The sequence below is a fragment of the Pongo abelii genome, chromosome 13 (genome assembly GCF_028885655.2).
Source record: "Pongo abelii isolate AG06213 chromosome 13, NHGRI_mPonAbe1-v2.0_pri, whole genome shotgun sequence".
Taxonomy (NCBI): Eukaryota; Metazoa; Chordata; class Mammalia; order Primates; family Hominidae; genus Pongo; species Pongo abelii.
This window is the reverse complement of record NC_071998.2, coordinates 121,267,649-121,291,652: the sequence shown is the minus strand read 5'-3', so window position 1 is coordinate 121,291,652 and position 24,004 is coordinate 121,267,649. Positions and strand designations below refer to the sequence as shown.

The 24,004-nt window shown below is 43.2% G+C and overlaps 1 protein-coding gene across 22 annotated transcripts in view; it reads left to right on the top strand.

Moving 5' to 3' along the window:
- Positions 1–24,004, top strand: part of FNBP1 (formin binding protein 1) — a 156,482-nt gene that overhangs the window by 77,584 nt on the left and 54,894 nt on the right. For all 22 annotated transcript variants that reach the window (XM_003777475.5, XM_063714086.1, XM_063714093.1 and 19 more), the window contains exons 5-6: positions 9,528–9,590; positions 10,612–10,716. In XM_003777475.5, coding sequence (XP_003777523.2) covers positions 9,528–9,590; positions 10,612–10,716 — 168 coding nt within the window. The remainder of the gene's footprint in view (positions 1–9,527; positions 9,591–10,611; positions 10,717–24,004) is intronic.

Sequence of the window (24,004 nt, the reverse complement as noted above, 5' to 3'; positions counted from 1 at the left end):
TACCTGAAAGGCTGAGGCAAGAGGATTGCTCAGGGCCGGGGAGTTCAAGACCAGCCTGGACAACATAGTGAGATCCACCCCCCAATCTCAAAAAAAAAAAATTCTTTTTAAATTTTATCATTCATGGCATAACATACTTAGTAAACAGGACACTTAAATTCTTTTCTTCATTTCATGGGCTTGAAATGTGATCTTGGATTTTGTGTTTCTCCTTTGCAAGCTAGAATTAATGATACTTTCCTTTTTTTCTGGGAATTGTGAGAATTACTTGACTCATGTTTCATATCTCATTTGATTCTTGTTTGGCCACCTGTTTGACATCTCTCCTTAGATGCCTAATACAGCATCACCATTGCACCTTTGTCAGCAGAGGACTGGAGTCCAGCAAGTGTGAATGATGGCTCCAGAGTGGTGTAGTGCAGTGACCCTGTTAGCCCACCCCAAAACAAACTTTTTTTTTTTTTTTTTTTTTTTTGAGACAGAATCTCACTCTGTCACCAGGCTGGAGTGCAGTGGCGCGATCTCGGCTCACTGCAAGCTCTGCCTCCTGGGTTCAAGCCATTCTCAGCCTCCCGAGTAGCTGGGATTACAGGCACCTGCCACCACGCCTGGCTAATTTTTGTATTTTTAATAGAGATGGGATTTTGCCATATTGGCCAGGCTGGTCCCGGAGTCCTGTCCTCAGCTGATCTGCCTGCCTTCGCCTCCCATAGTGCTGGGATCACAGGCATGAGCCACCACGCCCAGCTCCAAAACAAACTTCTGATCCCCCAAAGTCCTCATCCATCTTCCATTCCAGTCTGCACTCCCTCCAGTTCTCAATAAATGGAGCACCTTTTCTTAAACTCAGGTGCTCTGGCCAAACACATAGTCACCCAGAGCTTTTCTCTTTTCTCTTACACACCATCTCTTATCTGTTAGCAAGTCTAGTTGGCTCTGCCTTCAGTAAATGTTCTGAGTCCAAGCACTTCTCACCCCTCTTCCACATCTACCCCTAGTCCTGTGCCTCATTATCTCTCATCTAGAGGACTCTGCTGAGCCTCCTAATTAATTTCTGTGCTTCCGTGCTTACCCTGTGGCCAGTGGTCCAACTGTCCATCTCCATGTCAGAGCCACCACCAGCTCTCCCTTAGAGAGAGTGCAAGTGTAACAGCCTCCCCCTGCAGCAGCCAGCTTGACATTGAAATAATGTAGATCAGCCCATGTCACTTCCTTTCTTTTGTTGTTGTTGTTGTTGTTGTTGTTGAGACGGAGTCTCGCTCCATCACCCAGACTTGGAATGCAATGGTGCGATCTCAGCTCACTGCAACCTCCATCACCCAGGTTCAAGCAATTCTCCTGCCTCAGCCTCCCAAGTAGCTGGGATTACAGGTGTGTGCCACTATGCCTAGCTAATTTTTTTTGTATTTTTAATAGAGATGGCATTTCACCATGTTGGCCAGGGTGGTCTCGAATTCCTGACCTCGAATAATCCGCCCATCTCGACCTCCCAAAGTGCTGGGATTACAGGCGTGAGCCACTGCATCCGTCTGTCACTTCCTTTCTTAAATCTTCCAACATGTTTACCGTGGCTGGTGAGGCTGTCCATGGTCAAGCCCCTGCCTGCCCTCTGTCCCTGTGCCCTTTACCTTGGTCTAGTGGCGCTGGCATCCAGCTGTTCCTCAAACAGAGCAAGCCCCTTCACACTCAGAGCATCTGCACTTGCTCTGCCTGCGGCTTGGAGGGTATTCCTCAGACCCTTGTAAGTTCACTCCCACGTTTTATGCAAGTCTCTACTCAAATGTCATCCCAGACTGCCCTTGTCTAAAATACCTTCACCTATACCCATCCCTCCTTATTCCTTTACCCTGTTTGTCTTACTTCTGGATCCACTCAGTTTCACGGGGACAGGAGACTTTGTTTTATTTACACAGCTTTCCTCCTGCCTGGAGCAGCCCTGCACACATGTGGGCACGTCAATGAACATGGGATGATCACCCTGGCACTCTATCTAAAACTTTTGTTGATGGAGATTCTCTGTATTAGATGCTGCAAGTAACAGCTTTATATCCTCAGAAGGGATCAGGCAAGAAAATGAGCCATTCCATGAGAGGAATGAAGATTTCTTGATTGATTTCCTTCCTTCCTTCCTTCCTTCCTTCCTTCCTTCCTCCCTCCCTCCCTCCCTCCCTCCCTCCCTCCCTCCCTTCCCTCCCTTCCCTCCCTTCCCTCCCTTTCCTCCCTTCCCTCCCTTTCCTCCCTTCCTTCCCTTCCCTCCCTTCCCTCACTTCCTTCCCTTCCCTCCCTTCCTTCACTTCCTTCCCTTTCTTCTTTTCTTTTCTTTTTCTTTCTCTGTGTGTGTGTGCGTGTGTGTGTGTGTGTGTGTGTGTGTGTGTGTGTGTGTGTGTGTTTTAAGAGAGACGGGGTTTCACCATGTTGTTACCCAGGCTGGTCTCAAACTCCTGGCCTCAAACGATCCCCCTGCCTTGGCCTCTCAAAGTGCTGGGATTGCGGCCTAGGGATGCGAATGTCAAGGAATGTGAAGACAGGATTGTTTTGAAAAACAGATAAAAGATCACTGAAGTCTAGGCAAATTGCTGCATGTGGAGCCTTCTGGGCGAGAATAACCGAGGAACAGTGAGCAGAGGAGCAGCCAGACAAGGAGGGAAGGAAAATGCTGCTGCTTAGGCCTGGCCCTGGCCCAGTGCCTCACGCTGCTGAGTGTTAGGGGTGAAGTCAAGCAACTGAACAGGACTCTGGGAGGTAGGCATTTAGGAAACTTCGAACACGTTCATTAAGAAGGTATTTTTACTATGGATGAACTTGGAAAAATAAGCCTTGCTAAGTAAACATAGAACGTGTGTCCCTTAGTGAATGTTTCTGGCTTCCGGTTTGGGTTTTAAGTCGGGTATGACATACCCACTTGAACAGGACTAAGGCGTTTTGCCATTACGCCTCATGGTCCATAGAAATATCCACGCCGCTTAGAGTTCTAGCTCAATTAAAACTGGGAGTCCTGATTCAGACTTGGAAGCTGCTCCTGTTCAAACCCACTACTACACTGCGAATTTAGAGGAAACAGGATTTGTCACAGGCATGTTTGCTGGAAGCGCCCTCTTTCTTTGCCCTTTTCAAGTCTTTTTGTTTCTTTGTTTGCATCTGTGGAATCTGAGTTTTATTTAAAATTCCAGATGGTTGACTGTTCTCAGTTGAGTGTTTATTCTTATTTTTTTTCTACTTTTTTTTTTGAAAGGGCTGTTCTCACATCAGTGCCATATTTTGCTCTTTTAACTGTTAATGGTTTAATATCTATATAAATAGCAAAAATGAGCAGCTGTTGTACCTAATTGCAGTGTGAATACTAAACATTCTCATAGCATTTATGTGAGTTTGTCTGTTCTGTCTGTGATTTCTTGCAGTTCAGTAAAATTGTCTCAAAAGCTTTGCCATTGTCGTTTTTCTTAAAGTTAATGCTTGCTTATTTTAGATTCTCTGTGATTTTTTTTTTTTTAATCTCAGCCACCTCTGTTCACTGGGAAATTTCTAAAAAAAAATTTGAAGGGTGATTTGATCTGTGTAGACTTTTATTTCAACTAAAAAGTTGAAATAAAGTAAGTAAGTGTAGCTGTCATCCCAGAAACTATTAGGGTTTGGTTTTTTTGTTTCTTTGTTTGTTTTAGCTTATTATTATGTTTTAAAAGAAACTAAAAGCATCTTATTACAGCAGAAAGTAAGAAGCATTTCTCTGGGTCTCTAGAGATGGCATTTCCTGTCTCTTTTCTGATAGGAGAGAAAGGAGCTGTGATGACTTCATTCTATGGCTCCAAAAGAAGCACTTTTTATCTTTGTGCAGAGAACAATTCCTCCTTCTTTAGCGCTTGCAGGCACACTTTCTAGACACACACTTGCTCACTGTCCAGAGAAGAAATGTTCGGCCATTGTTGGTAAACAACAAATACATCTGGCAAAGCTGGTGAATTTGTTTAACTTTGTAACTGTTAAAATAGCTTTTCCGGTGAAAGCAGCGAAGATAGAGCTAGAAACAAACCCCAGCTATTCAGGTCATGGTAGGCACAGAGCACAAAGGAGGGCTTTTGTTCCCTCCCTTAATTTCCTAAAGGATCCCCCAGCACGGATAGTTTTTCGTATGTTATGGCCAAATAAATGATAGAGGGACAGGTACTGTGAAAAAGGCTGGGGCTGGGCATGGTAGCTCATGCCTGTAATCCCAGCACTTTCAGAGGCTGAGGCAGGCGTGTCACTTGAGGTCAGGGGTTCGAGGATAGCCTGGCCAACATGGTGAAACCCTGTCTCTACTAAAAATACAAAAATTAGCCGGGTGTGGTGGCGCGTGCCTGTAGTCCCAGCTACTCAGGAGGCTGAGGCAGGAGAATTGCTTGAACCCAGGAGGTGGAAGTTGCAGTGAGTCGAGATTGTGCCACTGCACTCCAGCATGGGTGACAGAGACTCTGGTTTTTTTTAAAAAAAAAGTCTGGAAGGAAGGAAGATGGGCATCACCCACAATCTCCTAAGCCCCATGAAATGGTATGATGGTAATTGCAGTTTTCAGGTAGTGGTTTAATAATGCGGGGAGAGGTGTGGCTGAGCAGTCTTCATGAGAGATAACTTCAAGGTGTGCACCGTGCCTTAAACACAAATGCATATTTATTATACATTTAAACTAAGGAGTGGCAAGAGAACCACTCTATGGATTTTTCAATCAAAATCATCCCTTGTGTTTTTAAAATAAGACTTTTTTTTTTAAGACTCTTGTCTTCAGAGAAGATTTCTTTTATATGAAAGTCAGGTGACATGTCCCAGGCAATGCCTGTCATTGTCTGCTGGGCTTCTGTGCATTTCCTGTCTCCACCCACAGCATTGCCCCAAGCTGGAGGGAGCTTTCACTTTGTTAAAACATTCACTTTCAGAGTTGCTGGAGAGATAGACCGTCAACCTCGAGTACAGCTCTGAATTGGTGCTGGGGTTTTCTCGTTTTGTTCCTGTCTTTGAATCTCAAAGTAAAACTTTTGCGAGCGGCTGCATCTCTTCAGCAAACTGCGTAACTCGGTGCTCTGACTTGGGAAATGGGGATCTTTCTCTTCGCAGAGAAGTCACCTGATAAAGACTTTCAGGACCAGAGGTGCCTTCCAAAAAGGGCACAGTTGAGCCCAGATGGTTTGAAATTGACGCTCTGGTCTCTGGGGAGTCCTCTCTGAAAGCATGGCTTTCAGAAAACCTGCTTGTATTTTCTATACGTTCTCCACCAAGGTCCAGAGTTTCCCTAACCCTGCCCTCAGCTCTACTTCTTAATTCTCCCACAGCCTGGATCCCTTCTTTTCTGTTCTATCCTTGTGTACATTACAAGAGCTGAAAAACGAAGCCCCAAGGGACTCCCCCTTGGGGGTTTGCAGAGACCAAAAAATTGCTGGATAGATAAAACTGACTGCAAAGAGGCGCTTAAAACAGTGAAACTCGACCTCAAAAGAGAGACAAGAAAACATTCCCTTATAAAGGAGCACTGTTCTAAATCTGATGTTGTCTCTGCCTTCCCAGCCTTTCCAGTTGTCAGCTCTGTTTTCTGACTCCGCTAAATCCTAGGTTCTGACGAGGTACAGGAAAAGCTCCGAGGCTGTACCTAGTGGACCTCTTTGTTTTTATCCTTCCTTCACCTGACCTTCTCTGTAGTGCACCCCTAACACCAATGCTTACCTTGTGAGCCAGAAAACAGACAGCACATTCAAACCCAGTAATTGAAGGAAGGTGGGTTATTAAAAGGAGCATTTACAACGTGGCAGATAGAGTTTAGGAAAAGCAGTGAGGATGGTGCAGTACCCTGGAGCAAGTCACAGTGGGGAGCTGATGTTGCCCCCCGGCCTCACAGGGCTGGAGGAGCCTTCCAGGAATTTCACAGATTAGGAACTTCTGAGGTTAGCTGCATGCGGGGCACTGCCTGACTGGAGCTGTGCCCTTTGGTCCAAGGACCCAGCCAACCTGTATCATCTCAGTGAGGAGAAGCTGCAGGTACAGTTTCCTGCCCTCTGATCACCCAGAACATCCTTGTGGCAAATCTCATCAGAACCAGAGGGCAAGCGTTCAGGAGATCCCTGCATGTCAGTCTCTGAGGACCCAGACAGGGTGGAGAGTGCCCCTGGGAAATTTGCAGGACATTGACCAAGTCAGCGATGGTGCAGTGGAAGGATACTAAAAGATTTAGGGGCCGGGCGTGCTGGCTCACGCCTGTAATCCCAGCACTTTGGGAGGCCGAGGCAAGCGGATCACTTGAGGCCAGGAGTTCGAGACCAGCCTGGTCAACATGGTGAAAACCTGTCTCTACTAAAAATACAAAAAATTAGCTGGGCGTGGTGGGTCGCACCTGTAATCCCAGCTACCAGGGAGGCTGAGGCAGGAGAATCACTTGAACCCGGGAGGCAGAGGTCGCAGGGAGGCAGAGGTCGCAGTGAACCGAGATCACACCACTGCCCTCCAGCCTGGGCAATAGAACGAGACTCCGTCTCAAAAAATAAAAAATATAAAGGATTTAGGGAACTGGTGATTTTATGTCACTGAACAAAAAAAGACACCATTCTCTTAACATTTCTGCATATTTCTAGCACTTCCTTCCTTGGGATCTTTGTCTTCTTTGGTCTCCTGGCTTTAACTATCCACTTTATACCGAAGACTCCCAAACTGGTCTTTAGTACAGACTGCTCCCTAAGCTCAGATCCACAAGTCCAAGTACATATTAGTCTCTCTACTTGTTTTTGTTGTTGTTGTTGTTTGTTTGTTTGTTTGTTTTTCGGGGTTTTTTTGAGATGGAGTCTCTATCTGTCACCCAGGCTGGAGTACAATGGTACTATCTCCGCTCACCGCAACCTCCGCCTCCCAGGTCAAGCGATTCTCCTGCCTCAGCCTCCCGAGTAGCTGGGATTACAGGCATGCGCCACCATGCCTGGCTACTTTTTGTATTTTTAGTAGAGACGGGGTTTCACCATGTTGCCCAGGCTGGTCTAGAACTCCTGACCTTTGGTGGTTCGCCCACCTCGGCCTCCCAAAGTGATGGGATTACAGGCATGAGCCACCACACTCGGCTAGTCTCTCTACTTGGGAGTCTCATAGAAATATCGGCCTTAATACATGTGAAACTACGTGTATGATCTTCCCTCCTCAGACCCACTTCTCTCAGTCTTCCCTCTCCTAAAGCTCAGACTGACAACCTCAGAGTCACCCTGGGCAGCTCATTATTGCACATCTGATCTTACCTCCCAGAAAATCCTGGAAGTTTGGGTGATCAAAAGGCGCCCAGAACCTGACCCCTCTCACCACCTGCACTGCTCGCTACGTACAACCTGTCCAAGTTGCAGTAATCTCCAGGATTGTTACAAAAGCCTCCCACCATCTGAAATCTTTCCTTCACAACATCTTAGAGTTACTCATCGACTCTGGTTCATTCAGACAAAAAAGCCTACATGACCCTATACAACTCCCTCTTTCTTCTCTGACCTCACATGATATTCTCACCAAGGCTCCTCTAGATCTAGCCCCCAGGTTAACACCACACCAGAGCCTGCCTCAGGGCCTTTGCAGATGGCCAGGAGGGAAATTTATCTTTATATTTAAAATAATCTAATAATGAAAACAGCCATGCACACAAAACTCTTACTCAAGTGTTTGTAGCAGCATTTTTCTTTTTCTTTTTCTTTTTTTTTTTTTTTTTTGTTTGAGATGGAGTCTTGCTCTGTCACCCAGGCTGGAGTGCAGTGGCGCGATCTCGGCTCACCGCAACCTCCAGCCCGCTAGGTTTTAAGCAATTATCCTGTCTCAGCCTCCGGAGTAGCTGAGATTACAGGTGCACACCACCACGCCCGGCTAGTTTTTGTATTTTTAGTAGAGACGGGATTTCACCATGTTGGCCAGGCTAGTCTCAAACTCCTGACCTCGTGATCCGCCCACCTCTGCCTCCCAAAGTGCTGGCCTGGCCGCATTTTTCCTAATAGCCCAAACCTAGAAACAACCCAGATGTCTATCAGCTGTTGAATGGATAAACAAAATGTGGGATAGCCACATGATGGAATAATCATTTGGCAATAAAAAGGAATGGAGTACTGATACATGTGAGAATGTGGACCTTGAAATCATGTGAAGTGGACATTAGGAGATAATGAACACGTCCCAGTTACCAAAGGCCTCAGACCGTGTTTCCATTCATAGGAAACATCCAGAATAAACAAATCCACAGACAGAAACAGGCTCCCTAGGGCTGAGGAAGATGGAGGGTGACGGCTAGGGGGTACAGGTTTCTTTTAGGGGTGATAAAAATATTCTAAAATTGGTTGTGGTGATGGTTGTACAGTTTTATGACTCTGCTAAAAACCATTGAATTGCTCAGTTTAAATGAGTAAATCAGATAATGTCTGAATCATATCTCGAAGCAGTTTAAAAAGATGAAGCGATTGCTGTCTTAATAAAACATTCCTGTCGTTTTTCCAAGTGACATATATGTCTTCAAATTTTATTTTATTTATTTATTTATTTTTTTTTCTGCAACGCAGTAGCACGATCTCAGCTCACTGCAACCTCTGCCTCCCAGGTTCAAGCAATTCTCCTGCCTCAGCCTCCCAAGTAGCTGGGATTACAGGCACGCACCACCACGCCTGGCTAATTTTTGTCTTTTTAGTAGAGATGGGGTTTCACCATGTTGGCCAGGCTGGTCTTGAACTCCTGACCTCATGATCCGCCCACTTCAGCCTCCCAAAGTGCTGGGATTACAGGTGTGAGCCACTGTCCAGCCTGTTTTTTTTTGAGATGGGGTCTCATTCTGTCACTCAGGCTGGAGTGCGGTGGCACAATCACGGCTCACTGTGGCCTCAACCTCCCAGGCTTGGGTGAGCCTCCAACCTCAGCCTCCCAAGTAACTGACTACAGGTGTGCGCCCCACCATGCCTGGCCAATCTTCAAATTTTACACAGTTGTACCTAAAGCTGTAAAGGGAACTCTGTGACTGCTTTTTTTTCCCCCAAGTGAAACTTGTTTCATCTGTGATGACTATTCTTGTTTTCATTTCCACATTAAGCTTTTTATTCCCTTTTCCTCTTTTTTTTTTTTTTTTTTTTTTTTTGAGGCAGGGTTCCACTGTGTCATCCAGGCTGGAGTGCAGTGGCGCAATCACAGCTCAATGTGGCAGTGCCAACCTCCCTGGACTTAGGTGATCCTCCCACCTCAGCCTCCAGAGTAGCTGGGACTATCTGTGTGTGCCACCACATCCAGCCAATTTTTCTATTTTTTTTGTAGAGTTGGGGGTCTCACTGTGTTGCCCAGGCTGTCTCGAACTCCTTGGCTCAAGCGGTTCTCCTTTCTCAGCCTCCTAGGGTTCTGGGATTACAGATGTGAGCCACCGCACCCAGCTACCCCTTTCAACTCTTAAATTTCTTTGGAGCATACATACTAGAGGTTCAATATTTAGATGTTGTTTAAATGAATGAAAATGTTTCCTCCTGGGTTCATAAGAGAAGCAGAGGGTACTAATCGCCAGTGTGTTTTCCCCTTTGCAGAACTTTCACGATGGCCGTAAAGCCCAGCAGCACATCGAGACTTGCTGGAAGCAGCTTGAATCCGTAAGTGAACAATGCACAGCAAAAGAAACAGCTTTATAGATTTTTTTTTTCTTTTTTTTGAGACGGAGCCTCCCTCTGTTGCCCAGGTTGGAGTGCAATGGTGCTATCTTGGCTCACTGCAACCTCTGCTTCCCGGGTTCAAGTGATTCTCCTGCCTCAGCCTCCCAAGTAGCTGAGATTACAGGCACACGTCACCATGCCCGGCTAATTTTTGTATTTTTGGTAGATATGGGGTTTTGCCATGTTGGCCAGGGTGGTCTTGAACTCCTGCCCTGAAGTGATTCACCCACCTTGGCCTCCCAAAGTTCTGGGATTACAGGCGTGAGCCACTGCACCCAGCCTAAGAAATGTCTTTATAGATTTTCCAGTTTCAATTTAATTTAAGCTTGAGTCAATCAGAAGGTAAAAAACATGCACACAAAAACACTAACAAAACATATTTATAGATTTTTCTCATTTAATTTGTTTCTAGAACCATTATCTAAAGTTGAGCCAAAAGAGCTCAAGTTGAATATTTTTCTAAAAGTCACGTGGAAATAATAAAGATTAGACAGTTTTGATGGAAATAAATGCAGATTTTAAAATAACTTCTGCAAATTATGACATATAAAAAATCAATTCAGAGAAGAGTGTTCTTGGGCCAGACACATTGGCTCATGCCTATAATCCCAGCAATTTGGGAGGCGGAGGCGGGAGGATTGCTTGAGCTCAGAAGCAACCAGCATGGGCAACATGACAAAACCTAGTCTCTACAAAAAATGCAAAAATTAGCTGGGCATGGTGGTGCATGCCTGTAGTCACAGCAGCTAGTGAGGGTGAGGTGGGAGGATCACCTGAGCCGGGAATGTCAAGGCTGCAGTGAACCAAGATGGCGCCACTGCACTCCAGCCTGGGTGACAAAGTGAGACCCTGACTGAAGAAAAAAAAAAGAAAAAGAACAATGCTCTTTGGGAGCTTTAGATAAAATTACGTCTTCTCGTAGGACCCTTATGGTTTCATAATTATTTTCCTCTGATTTTAGAGTAAAAGGCGATTTGAACGCGATTGCAAAGAGGCGGACAGGGCGCAGCAGTACTTTGAGAAAATGGACGCTGACATCAATGTCACAAAAGCGGATGTTGAAAAGGTGAGGTGAAAGCTCAAGTGAGGGCCGGGCACGGTGGCTCACGCCTATAATCCCAGCACTTTGGGAGGCTGAGGTGAGCAGATCACCTGAGGCCAGGAGTTCGAGACCAGCCTGGCCAAGGTGGTGAAACCCCATCTCTACGAAAAACACAAGAATTAGCTGAGTGCGGTGGCAGGCACCTATAATCCCAACTACTAGGGAGGCTGAGGCAGGAGAATCGCTTGAGCCCAGGAAGCGTTGGCTGCAGTGAGCCAAGATCACGCCACTGCACTCAAGCCCGGGTAACAAGAGCGAAACTATCGCCAAAAAAAAAAAAGACAAAGGAAAGCTCAAGTGTGTCTTTCATTTCCCCTGTGAGTGTTCATCAGCGACCACCCATCCCCAAGTTCCCGTTTCTGATGTAGCCACAAAAGGCACTACGTGGGGAATCATTTTCATTTTGTGTCAACCATTGTGGGGACCAGAAGCTCAAGTGTGGGGAATCTTCGGTGTTAGAATTTGAGACGTTTATCTGTTGAGTCACCAGGGTGATAAAGTGGAGACTTAGACCATGAGCAGTCTGGGAACAACGTTCCAGAAGGTTGTGGCTCTTAATGGCTTTTCAAAGAGAAAGTCAATTTCTTGAGAGCCGGAGGAGACAGGACAAGGCCATCTGGAAGAGCTTGGCTGCTTATAATGGTTCCTTTAGAGCAATAGTCTCCCTGCTTGCCTGACTTCTAATTGATTCCTCCTGGTTGATAACAGTGAGGTTGTAGTTGAAGGCTTGCATATTTCAGTCCTCTCAAAAGCTTTTCTCTAAATGGACTTGTACTGTCAACTAGAAATATTATAAAGTGTATACTGTTTCTCATTGTGGCTCAATATGCGTTTTTTCCTTAGAAGCTGAATTTTATTTTTATAAAAGTCATCAATACAATGTAAACAAAATTAGGCTTTTACAGAACAAGGACTCATTCATGATGCCCATGGCTGTTTGGGCATTCATAGCCTCATGCTGTATGTGAGTGAAAGCACTGAGTTTTTATAGATTTGTTGAGCTTTTGACAGATCAGTTAGAGTTGAGTTTAGTTGGGAAATGGTGTGAACTATTATTTGCCCAATTCTGCCAAATTCCTTGCTTAAAGACTAGGTATACGTTAGTATTAGTATGCCTTTTTCTAAAATTATTGAATATATTAAAATAACATATTCTTGCCAGGTGCTGTGGCACATACCCCTAGACTCAGCTACTTAGGAGACTGAAGCAAGAGGATTGCTTGAGCCCAGGAGTCCAGACTGGGCAACATAACAAGACCCCATCTCAGGAGCAGGGGAGTGTTCTCAATATCTGTATTTGATCTCAAAGTGGAGATACTTACTTTACCAAAAGACATTAATTTGTTGCTAAAGTTAAATATTTAAAATGTTATTCAATTAAAATAAGTTAGATTAGCCCAAAGTTTAAAAAGATATTTTATGTTGAATGAGGCAAATCAGTGTATGTATCATTCATATGTGTGTGTGTGTGTGTGTGTGTGTGTGTGCTAAAAGAAGTACATATGTATATATTCTAGAGATACCGAAATATGGTCTCTATTTTTATTTTATTTTTTATGTTTATTTATTTTATTTTTATTTTATTTTTTGAGATGGAGTCTCGCTGTGTCGCCCAGGCTGGAGTGCAGTGGTGTGATCTTGGCTAACAACAACCTCTGTCTTCAGGGGTCAAGTGATCCTCCTGCCTCAGCCTCCTGAGTAGCTGGGACTACAGGAGCCCACCACACCCTGCTAATGACCCTGTCTCTAAATAAATAATTTTTTTTTTTTTTTTTGGTGTGGTGTATTGGCTCACACCTGTAATCCCAACACTTTGGGAGGCCAAGGTGAGCAGATTGTTTGAGTCCAGGAGTTCAGGTCCAGCCTGGGCAACATGGTGAGACCCTTTCTCTACAAAAAATACAGAAAAATTAGTGGAGCATGGTAGCCCATGCCTGTGGTCCCAGCTACTCCGGAGGCCAAGGTGGGAGGATTGCTTGGTCCTGGGAGGCAGAGTTTGCAGTGAGCTACAATCCTGCTGCTGCACTCCAGCCTGGATGACAGAGCCAGACCCCGTCTCAAAAAAAAGCGCTCAGCCTCTAAACTGTCGCTTCATTTCTGTTTTTTTCTGTAGAGATGGTCATATCAGCAGCAAGTTCTTTTCCAATCTTCATGGCTTTTGTTTATTTTTTCTTATCTTAACTCTGCTGGTTATGCCCTCTGTTCTGCTGAGTCATCATTGTGGACTTCCTCAGCTTGTTCCTGATTGCAAAGAGTGCTTCAAAAGGTTCCCCATTAAGAGTGATTTTTTTTTTTTGAGACGAAATTTCACTCTTGTTGCCCAGGCTGGAGTGCAATAGCGCAATCTCGGCTCACTGCAACCTCCACCTCCTGGGTTCAAGGGATTCTCCTGCTTCAGCCTCCCAAGTTGCTGGGATTACAGGCTTCACCACGCCCAGCTAATTTTTTGTATTTTTGGTAGAGGTGGGGTTTCACCATATTGGCCAGGCTGGTCTCAAACTCCTGACCTCAGGTGATCCACCAGCCTCGGCCTCCCAAAGTGCTGGGATTACAGGCGTGAGCCACTGCGCCCAGCCAAGAATGACTTTAATATACCCTTTATTGGTTAAACAATTTTCCTTTTCCTATGTTGCCAAGAGCTTTTTTTTAAGCTTGACTTATTATTGAATATCATTAAATATTTGTTCTGCTTCCTTTAATTCATTAACATGGTCAATTACATTAATCAGTTTTTTTTTACATTGAGCCAAATTAGTGTTCCTGGGACAAATTCAACTAGATTATGATGTATTATGTTTTTATGCGTAGCTGAATTTGTTAATATTTTATTTAAGATTTTTCATTGAAATGGTCTGTATTCATTGAAATTGATCTATAATTTTCCTTTCTTTTCTGTTCTACTTTGCATTACTTATGAGTTTTGGAGTGTTTGCTCTTTTTTCTGAAATAATATATGTAAAATTAAACTTGCTATCCCTTAAATGTTTTATGATACTTCTTTGCGTAAATCAGTTAGAAACTACTGATTCCATATTTTATTGTCTACTTCTGGGTTGATCCTAGTGGGTTACCTTTTTGTAGTAATATATCCATTTCATCATAAATTTTCAAATTTATTGGCAAAAAGTTGCCCATAATATGTTCTCACCTTAATTTTTGCTGCATATGCTATATCTCCCCTATTTACTCCTAATACCTTTTTAAATACATTTTTCTTTTTTTCTGGATACATTTTTTTAAGAAATTATTTATGCTTATTTTATTATATTATTATTTTTTGTATATAGAGATGGGATCTCACTATGTTGCCCAGGTTGGCCTAAGCCTCAGCCTCCCTAAAGTATTAGGATTATGGGCATGAACCACTGTGCCCAGCCTTAAAATCATTGTTACTAGTATCAGATTTTATCTTTGTGGAGCCTCCCTTTTCTATTTTTATTTTCTATTTATTTAACTTCTTCCCCCACCACCCCCATTCCCCTCCTTCTCCTTCTATCATTACCTTTGGATTTATTCCATTACCCTTTTAAAAAGTTCTTTCTTTAGATGCTTACCTCAGTCTGTCTTCTTTTCCAGTATAAACATTAAGATTACAGACTTCCCACTTAAGTACTGTTTTCTCTGTATCCCACATATTTTGGTATGTGGTATTATTAATGTTGTCCGTTTCCAGATATTTGTCCTTTCTTTTACTGTTTAATCTCTCACCTATGATTAATTTAGAAGCATGGTTTTAAATTTCCAAATGTATGACATATTTCAACTTTTGTTACAGATATTTATTTATTTATTTATTTATTTTATTTTATTTTATTTTATTTTTTTTTTTCTGAGACGTAGTCTCATTCTGTCACCCAGGCTGGAGTGCGGTGGTGCTATCTTGGCTCACTGCAACCTCTGCCTCCCAGGTTCAAGCAATTCTCCTGCCTCAGCCTCCCTAGTCCTGGGATTACAGGTGTGCACCACCACGCCTGGATAATTTTTTGTGTGTATTTTTAGGAGAGACAGGGTCTTACCATGTTGGCCAGGCTGGTCTCAAACTCCTGACCTGAAGTGATCTGCCCGCCTCAGCCTCCCAAAGTGCTGCTATTACAGGCGTGAGCCACCATACCTGGCAAGATTTCTAACTAAATTGCATTATGTCCTGGGAAATCTGTATGAGTTTCAGTCTTCTCTATTTGTTGAGATTTGTTTTACAGCCTAGTACACAGTCAGTTTTTATAAATATTCTGAAAGTAATAGAAAATAATGTGTATTCTCTAGTATTTTTATTAGGCCAAACTTACTGTTTTATCCAAATATTCCTATCATTAAGGATTTTGTTTTTCAACTTGTTCTAACACTTTCTGAGAAAAATGTGTAACATCCTTGTGTCTTAATTTCCTTGTCTATAAAATAGGGACACTGAGGAACAGGATTGATGCGAATATTAACTGAGTTAATATGTAAAACGTGCACAAAACCATTTATGGGATGTTGCCAGTGATCTACAACTATTACAATGATAATGGTGGAGGATTATTGATTTTCTGTCTATTTTACTCTTTTATTATGGAGTTGTTCTATTAAACAAATGAAGTTTAGAATTGTAATATGTTCAAGTGATTTCATTTTTCATCAATAAAAAGTGGCCCTCTTTCCCAGTCAAGCTTAATCCCCTAAAGTCTATTTTACCTGATGTAAACCAGGTATCTTTAAGTTAACATTGCCTGGCAGATCTTTCGCATACTTTGACTTTATAGTTTTCTTTGTCCTCATATTTAGATGTGTCTTTTGCAAATGGCATATGGCTGGTTTCTGTTTTTTTGTTTGTTTTTTTCTGTTTTTTGAGTCTCACTCTGTCGCCCAGGCTGGAGTGCAGTGGCATGAGCTCCACTCACTGCAACCTCCACCTCCCAGGTTCAAGCGATTCCCCTGCCTCAGCCTCCCAAGTAGCTGAGATTAAGGTGCCTGCCACCACACCCGGCTAATTTTCATATTTTTAGTAGAGATGAGGTTTCACCATATTGCCAGGCTGGTCTCGAACCCCTGACCTCAGGTAATCTGCCCACCTCAGCCTCCGAAAGTGCTAGGATTACAGGCATGAGCCACTGCACCCGGCCTATTTTTTGTTTTGTTTTTTGTTTTGAAATAGAGTCTCGCTCTGTTGCCCAGGCTGGAGTGCAGTGGTGTAATCTCAGCTCATCGCAACCTCTGCCTCCCGGGTTCAAACCATTCTCATGCCTCAGTCTCCTGAGTAGCTGATATTATACAGGTATGAGCCACCACACCTGGCTAATTTTTGTGTTTTTAGCAGAGATGGGGTTTCACTATGTTGGCCAGGCTGGTCTCGAACTCTTGATTTCAGGTGATCCTCCCGCCTCGGCCTCCCAAAGTGCTGGGATTACAGGTGTGAGCCACCATGCCCAGCCTTAGCCTGTTTGTCATGCTTTTCACTATATTGTTCAAGTTCACTGTTACAAGAAAGCTCACTGTGATTGCATCCGAACACGAAGATGCTGTGTAAAACTGCAGATAGACCAGCAAGACTTCTGGGTTATACTAAGATAATTCCCCCATATAAGAAGTCATATAAAGCTGGGTGTGGTGGCTCATGCCTGTAATCCCAGCCCATTGGAAGGCCAAGGCGGGAGGATCGCTTGAGCCCAGGAATTTGAGACAAGCCTGGGCAACATGGTGAGACCTTGTCTCTACAAAAACTTTTTTAAAAATTAGCCTAGCATGGTGGTGTGCCCTTGGAGTCCTAGCTAGTCTGGAGAGGGTGAAATGCGAGGATCACTTGAGCTTAAGAAGCAGAGGTTGCAGTGAGCCAAGATTGCACCACTGCACTCCAGCCTAGGTGACATAGCAAGATCCTGTCTCAAACAAACAAATAAATAAATAAAAAGAAAGAAAGAAAGAAATTATATAAGAAGGTACAAGTCACCTGGGCATGATGGCTCACGCCTGTCATCCTAGCACTTTGGGAGGCTGAGGCAGGAGGACTGCTGGAGGCTAGGAGTTCAAGACCAGACTGGGCAACATAGAGAGACCCAGTTTCTACAAAATAATAAAAAATTAGACCGGGCATGGTGGCTCACGCATGTGATACCAGCACTATGGGAGGCCGAGGCAGGCGGATCACCTGAGGTCAGGGGTTTGAGACCAGCCTGGCCAACATGGTGAAACTTCATCTCTACAAAAAATACAAAAGTTAGCCAGGCATGATAACATGTGCCTGTAATCCCAGCTACTTGAGAATTGCTTGAACCCAAGAGGTGGAGGTTGCAATGAGCCGAGATCCCACCACTGCTCTCCAGCCTGGGTGACAGAGGGAGACTCGGTCTCAAAAAAAAAAAAAAAGAAAAAAAATTAAAAATTAACTGAGTGTGATGGTTTGCACCTGTAATCCCAGCTACTTAGGAGGCTGAGGTGGGAGGATCGCTTGAGCTCTGGAGGTGGAGGCTGCAGTGAGCAGTGATCGCGCCACTGTACTCCAGCCTGGGTGACAGAGCCAGACCCTGTCTCAAATAAAGGAAAAGGTACAAGTCATAGCGGAGAAACCTGTGAGGTTCAGAGCAGACTGTGTGTAATTATGAATGTGTGTTTCGTGGATCTTTATCTATGGTGATGGAGGCCTAGACTTAAAGTGGGTTCTCCCGAAGCGGGTATTACCTGGGTTCATTACCAAGCTGCATTAATGTCAGTTTTCAAACTTAGGGTTTGGACTCCACACATGCTCTGAATTCTGGCTGTTTGTGGTTCAGAAATTTCCAGGATGACTTTTTTCTTTGTTTTTCTCCCTGAGGCCAGATCCAAGGCAGTTTTAACTTTTAAAAAGTGTACTTGCTGAATCCAAAGGTGATTTTGGGACTTTTAACTTGTGCTGCCAAATTGAATTGCTATCCTCAACTATTTGAATATTTCCAAAGATCTAGTACTTTTTCTTACACTGGGAGCATCGTTTTGCTATTTTTATGAAAGTGCCACTTACCTCCTTTCCAAGGATATGATGAATTACCCAATTTTGGCATCACAAACATTGAAGCTGAGGGAGCAGCAATGTCTAAACATTGAAATTCTTAAGTTATTTTGCTTTGGATTTGACTTGAAACACTGTAATTTCCCAAAACACCCAGTACTTTGACTGTTCTATCAGTTTTTTACTTTGTTGCCTATGAAGGCTTATGTCAGCATCAAGCTAACTGGAGGCAGTTTTAGTTCTTATCATTATTTAATGTCATCTCCCATTATGATTTCTGACATTCTCTGAATCTAACATAAATGTTTCTCCCCCAGTTCCCGCAAATGATTAGATTATCTAATTGTATTCAAAGCAGCGCATCCTCCTTTTTTTCTAGCAGCCAGCCACACAGCACTGGGAACGGTAAGCCTGTGCTTACAAAGGCCTTATTTGTTCATGTGAACTTTGTCTTGTGCTTGATACAATTGATACGAACTATAAGCATACGTTCATTTTTTAAACTACCTAGGATCCTGGGTATAAGCCTGATTTTCTTTTCTTTTTGAGAGTTAATGCCCAGATATGGATTGAAACCACATTTTGAAACCACATTTTCATTAGCACTGTGTTCACTGTTTTTTTTTTCGTTGTTGTTGTTGTTGTTGTTTGTTTTTTGTTTTTTTTTACTTTTTGTGGTGATCGAGGTTTTGCAGTGTTCCCTAGGCAGGTCTCAGACTCTTGGGCTCAAGCTATCCTCGCACCTCTGCTTCCCTAAGTCTGAGATTACAGGTGTGAGCCAATGTGCCTGGCCAGCACTGTGTTCAACTCACCTCCATTCATCCACATCCACTCTCAGACTTCGGTACGCTTTGGCATTGTGTTAGATGCCAGCGTGTGGCCAGATGTTTAGTAGTTCCCTTATAAGAGGGTATGTGGCATCCTTAAGGCACCCAGTTTAATTAAAAGTAAGTTTACAGTATAAAGTAGATATAAGAAAAAGCTAGCAGTTTTTATCTCTGGGCAAGAGTGCAGATTTGGATGCCATGAGGATGCCATGTTCCTTGGAGGAAAAATGAAGAGAGGAATTCAGCTTAATTGAACAATTTTTATTGGCAGGGAAAACTCAAGGAACCATGCAGTCTCTTTTTCTTCTTTGACATTTTGCAGCTGTCATAGAGTTTTGAACTTGAAGGCTTTGAATGAGCTGGAGTGATTTGGAATTAGTTAATCTGGGTTTGTAAAAGAAGCAGTATATGTTGGGATAGGTCATCTTGCAGCGCATGACCCCTGTGTTTCAGCTGAAGGTGAAACAGGATCCCCTGCTGCCCTTTCGACAAGGTGGACTAGACAGCCTTACTCTCTGTTTTGGGATATTGAGAGAGAAACTGCAAAGGAACATGGGAAAATTATACCATGTGCGTCTTACTCTTGTAAAAAAAAAAATTAATTAAAACACTGAGATAAAGTATTCTTTGCCATTCTTCTCAGAGGTAATTACTCTTAACCCCTTGAGGTATATCCTTCTGAACCCTTTTAAAACAGCTGTTTTGGGCCAGGCACAGCGACTCACGCCTGTAATCCCAGCACTTTGAGAGGCTGAGGCGGGCGGATCACTTGAGGTCAGGAGTTCAAGACCAGCTGGCCAAATGGTGAAACCCTGTCTCTACTAAAAATACAAAAATTAGCTGGGCATGGTGGCACATGCCTGTAATCGCAGCTATTTGGGAGGCTAAGGCAGGAGAATCGCTTGACTCCAGGAGGTGGAGGTTGCAGTGAGCTGAGATCATGCCATTGCACTCCAGCCTGGGGGACAAGAGCAAAACTCCGTCTTGAAAAAAAAAATACCAGAAATACAAAAAAATGAGCTGAATATGGTGGCTCATGCCTGTAATCCCACTTACTCAGGAGGCGGAGGCAGAAGAGTCGCTTGAACCTGGGACGGGGAGGTTGCAGTGAGCCGAGATCACGCCACTGCACTCCAGCCTGGGGGACAGAGCAAAAGTCCATCTCAAAAAAAAAACCCACCAAAATAGGTGTTTTGTATGAGCAATAGCACAGACAAATAAATTAAATAAAATAGGTATTTTGTTTGTTTGTTTGTTGAGACAGGTTCTCTCACTTTGTTGCTCAGGTTGGAGTGCAGTAGTGTGATCACAACTTATTGCAGCCTCAACCTCGTGGATTCAAGTGATCTTCCTGCCTCAGCCTCCCAAGTAGCTGGGACCACAGGGGCATGCCACCACGCACAGCGTAGAGACGGGGTCTCCCTATGTGTTCCCAGGCTGGTCTTGAACTCCTAGCCTCAAGTGATCCTCCTGCCTCAGCTTCACAAAGTGCTGAGATTATAGGTGTGAGCCACCACACCTGGCCCCCCCCCTTTTTTTTTAATTTAAGGGAATTCTAATAGAATTATGACTTCGTGGTCTTCTTCTCATCTTTTAAAAAATGTAACTCAGCCAGGCGCAGTGGCTCACTCCTGAAATCCCAGCACTTTGGGAGGCTGAGGTGTGCAGATTACCTGAGGTTGGGAGTTCAAGACCAGCCTGACCAACTTGGAGAAACCCTGTCTCTACTAAAAATACAAAATTAGCCGGGTGTGGTGGCGCATGCCTGTAATGTCAGCTACTCGGGAGACTGAGGCAGGAGAATCGCGGGAGGCAGAGGTTGCAATGAGCCAAGATCGCCCCATTTTACTCCAGCCTGGGCAACAAGAGCAAAACTCCGCCTCAAGCAAAACTCCCGTTGTTCACTGACTATCTGCTGGCAAGGTATGCGTGTGTAGATATCAGCACATAATCAAACAATCCTTGACTCTGAGGAACTTGCCTTTTGTTTTTTCTTTTTTTTTTTTTGAGACGGAGTTTTACTCTTGTTGCCCAGGCTGGAGTGCAATGGCGCGATCTCTGCTCACTGCAACCTCTGCCTCCTGGGTTCAAGCAATCCTCCTTTCTCAGCCTCCCAAGTAGCTAAGATTACAGGCGCCTGCCACCACACCCGGCTAATTTTTGTATTTTAGTAGAGACGGGATTTCACCATGTTGGTCAGGCTGTTCTCGATCTCCTGACCTCAGGTGATCCACCCACCTTGGCCTCCCAAAGTGCTGGGATTACAGGCGTGAGCCACCACACCCAGCCTTTTTCTTTCTAATGTTTGGTTTACTGTATTGTGAATTTTCCCACTTGCCCACCCAAACAACTCTTGAATGGCATTCTGGTGACAAAGACTTTAAAATCATGGTTTGTCTGTCACTCTGCTTTGAAATAACACCATGCTATACAAACTTGGATGAGAGGCTACACCTAATCTTTGTGTTCCGATAGTGCAGCAATGGGTTTAATGTGGTATTGGGATGAAAAAGGAAAAGGTTATCAAAATGAGTGGAATGTGAACTAATATTTCTGAACAGAGAGAACAGTGTTTTCTAAATGCATGCATTAAACTGAGTTCATCCATGTCAGGCAATGAATAATTCCCTTTCTCTAATTCTCCCTTGCCTTGTGACTGTTGGCTCTTACATAATTTCTAAATGCAAAATAGGATATTGTCTAACAGAATCTGCAGTTAGTGGTTACACACAGCCGCAGAAATTGTTAGTTAAATTCAAGTTATGTTTTTGAAACGCCAGTAATAATTTCTTCCTTTTCTTATCGGTCTGGTTTCATTGAACTTGTATGGTTCTTTTTCTGCTAGAGTCTCAATTTATGAGCCTATGTTTTCCACCAAAAGTTAACGGTGCCTCTTCATTCTAATTCATTGCAATTAATTCTGAATACTGGATGGCCAGAAGAGCTCTCTATACAGTGTGAGAGGTTTCCTTATTTCTGACTAATTAGTAGTTTTTATTATATATCCCGATTTGAGGAAATGCTTTAAAACTTAAGTTAAAATCCTGACCATGAGCACTGAACAGTGTATCAGTTTCTTTGGGAGTTTGCATTCCATTTTTTGTATACAGACTTCTCGAAGTATTTGGCTTTGAATGTGATTAACTTTTTAATTCTACGTATAGATGTCCCTGTTGTGAAGCAGAATAGAAAATCCTGAGTCATTTATGAATTAAAGTGGAATTCTGTGATGTAAATAATAAAAAATAAAATTTCATTTCTGGTTTTTTTTTTTTTTGGAAACAGAGTATCACTCTATCACTCAGGCTGGAGTGCAGTGGCACCGTCTCAGCTCACTGCAACTTCCACCTCCTGGGTTCAAGTGATTCTCGTGCCTCAGCCTCCTGAGTAGCTGGGACTACAGGCGTACGCCACCACACCCGGCTAATTTTTTGTATTTTTAGTAGAAATAGGCTTTCACCACATTGCCCACGGTGGTCTTGAACTTCTGGGCTCAAGTGATCTGCCTGCCTTGGCCTCCCACAGTGCTGGGATTACAGGTGTGAGCCACCGTGCCCAGCCACATGTAATTTTTAATGTGTCATATATTCCATAATAGAATATTTTAAAGAGAAAAAGAAAATTATAGAAAGGAATCTATGTCAATTTTAAGCAAGAATGAAGGAGTTTACTTTAAATGATGATCAGTTTGATAATTATCTCAAGAAAACAAACGAAATTTAGTAGTTTAGGTTTTCTTCAGTTGGAATCAGTGTTGCCAACTCTGTGAAGCCAACAGGATGGAGTTGGCTCTATTCTAAGTGAAGCCAGCCACGTAGCAGAGTGTTAAATTTTTTTACCATTTGGGGAAACAGTCTCTAGCACGATGACCACTTTAGTTATTGTACGTATAAGGAATTGTACTATTGAATATTTTGGTTACCATTGCTGTAGTACTAGGTTGACATCTTTATTGAACATGTTAATATCTTCAGTGCCTTCCCCACGTTTCTGTTTCTTCTAAAATGTCTGACTCAAGTCATCTGAAGGAATTGTTCACTGTAACAATTTAGAGAACTTTTTTTTTAAAAGGAAGTGGTTAGTATGAATGCAGGAAATAAATTTTGCAACTGCAGCTTAATCTTTTTAGGTTTAAAAAAGTTTCAAATGCTTTTTATTGCAAAGAAGAGAAAAGTATACAGAATTTTATTATAAGTATTACCAAAAATGGATATTGTTGCTATAACTGTTCTTTTATAAGTGGATCAATATTCAAATCAAAGATTCTAGAAAAGACACATTTGTTATTCTCTTGTTTATTCTGTGGAGTTTATATTTACTCCTAAAAGCATAATTATTAACAAGCCTGTAAGTTAATGTGCAAAATAGCAATAGGGCAGCATCATTCTCATACCCTAGATCTGAAGATAGAAATGAAGAAATGAATTCCCTGAATATATATGTATTTATTTATGTGTGTGTGTGTGTGTGTGTGTTTAGCTTCAGCACTTGGCACTTAGTATGTGGCCTGAACTGTTCTAAAGGCTTTTGTATGATAAGTCATTTAATAAGGTATTTTAATTTTCAATGACAGTAAATGGCCTAGCCCATGGCTAAGAGCTTGTTCCTGATCTTTGTATTACGTGGAAGTGGGTTCAAATCTTGTTTCTATCACTTACAAATGGCATGACATGTGGCAACTTACTTCATCTCTGGTTCCTATTCCGTAAGTAAGGATGCGATTATGCACCTCGAGGGCTGGGTGTGAGGTTTCAGTGGGTGTGATGTATGTGTAGTGGCCTATTTTTGAACTGCAATTAATTGGCCGACACTGTTATTGCCATCTCTTTTTTGCCTGTGTCCTTCTCCTTGCATTACTTCTGCCTCCTTCCTCCTCATCTCTTACCCTTTAGTCTACTTTTTTTTTTTTTTTTTTTTTGAGATGGAGTCTCGCTCTGTTGCCAGGCTGGAGTACAGGGGCATGATCTCGGCTCACTGCAACCTCCGCCTCCCACGTTCAAGCAATTCTCCTGCCTCAGCCTCCCAAGTAGCTGGGACTACAGGTGCCCACCAGCACGCCCAGCTAATTTTTGTATTTTTGGTAGTGACGGGGTTTCTCCATGTTGGCCTGGATGGTCTCGATCTCTTGACCTCATGATCCTCCTGCCTCGGCCTCCCAAAGTGCTGGGATTACAGGCATGAGCTACCGCACCCGGCCATATTTTTAACATTCTAGGCATTCTGGGAATCTAGACATTCAGCAAGAATATTTATTGGACAAAGAGTGTGAAACACCAGTAGGACTATAATAGATACCTTTCATGAGGTCCCCAGTTAGCAGACTGGAGAGAGATGGATGAGAGAAGCATGAGACAGAGAGAGAAGAAAAACTTCAGTCAGTTGGGGAATAAGGTAGAGTATGATATGTAGCATGCCAAACTGTGTGAAGATCATCAGAACGATAGCAGTTTTTTTTTGTTTTTTT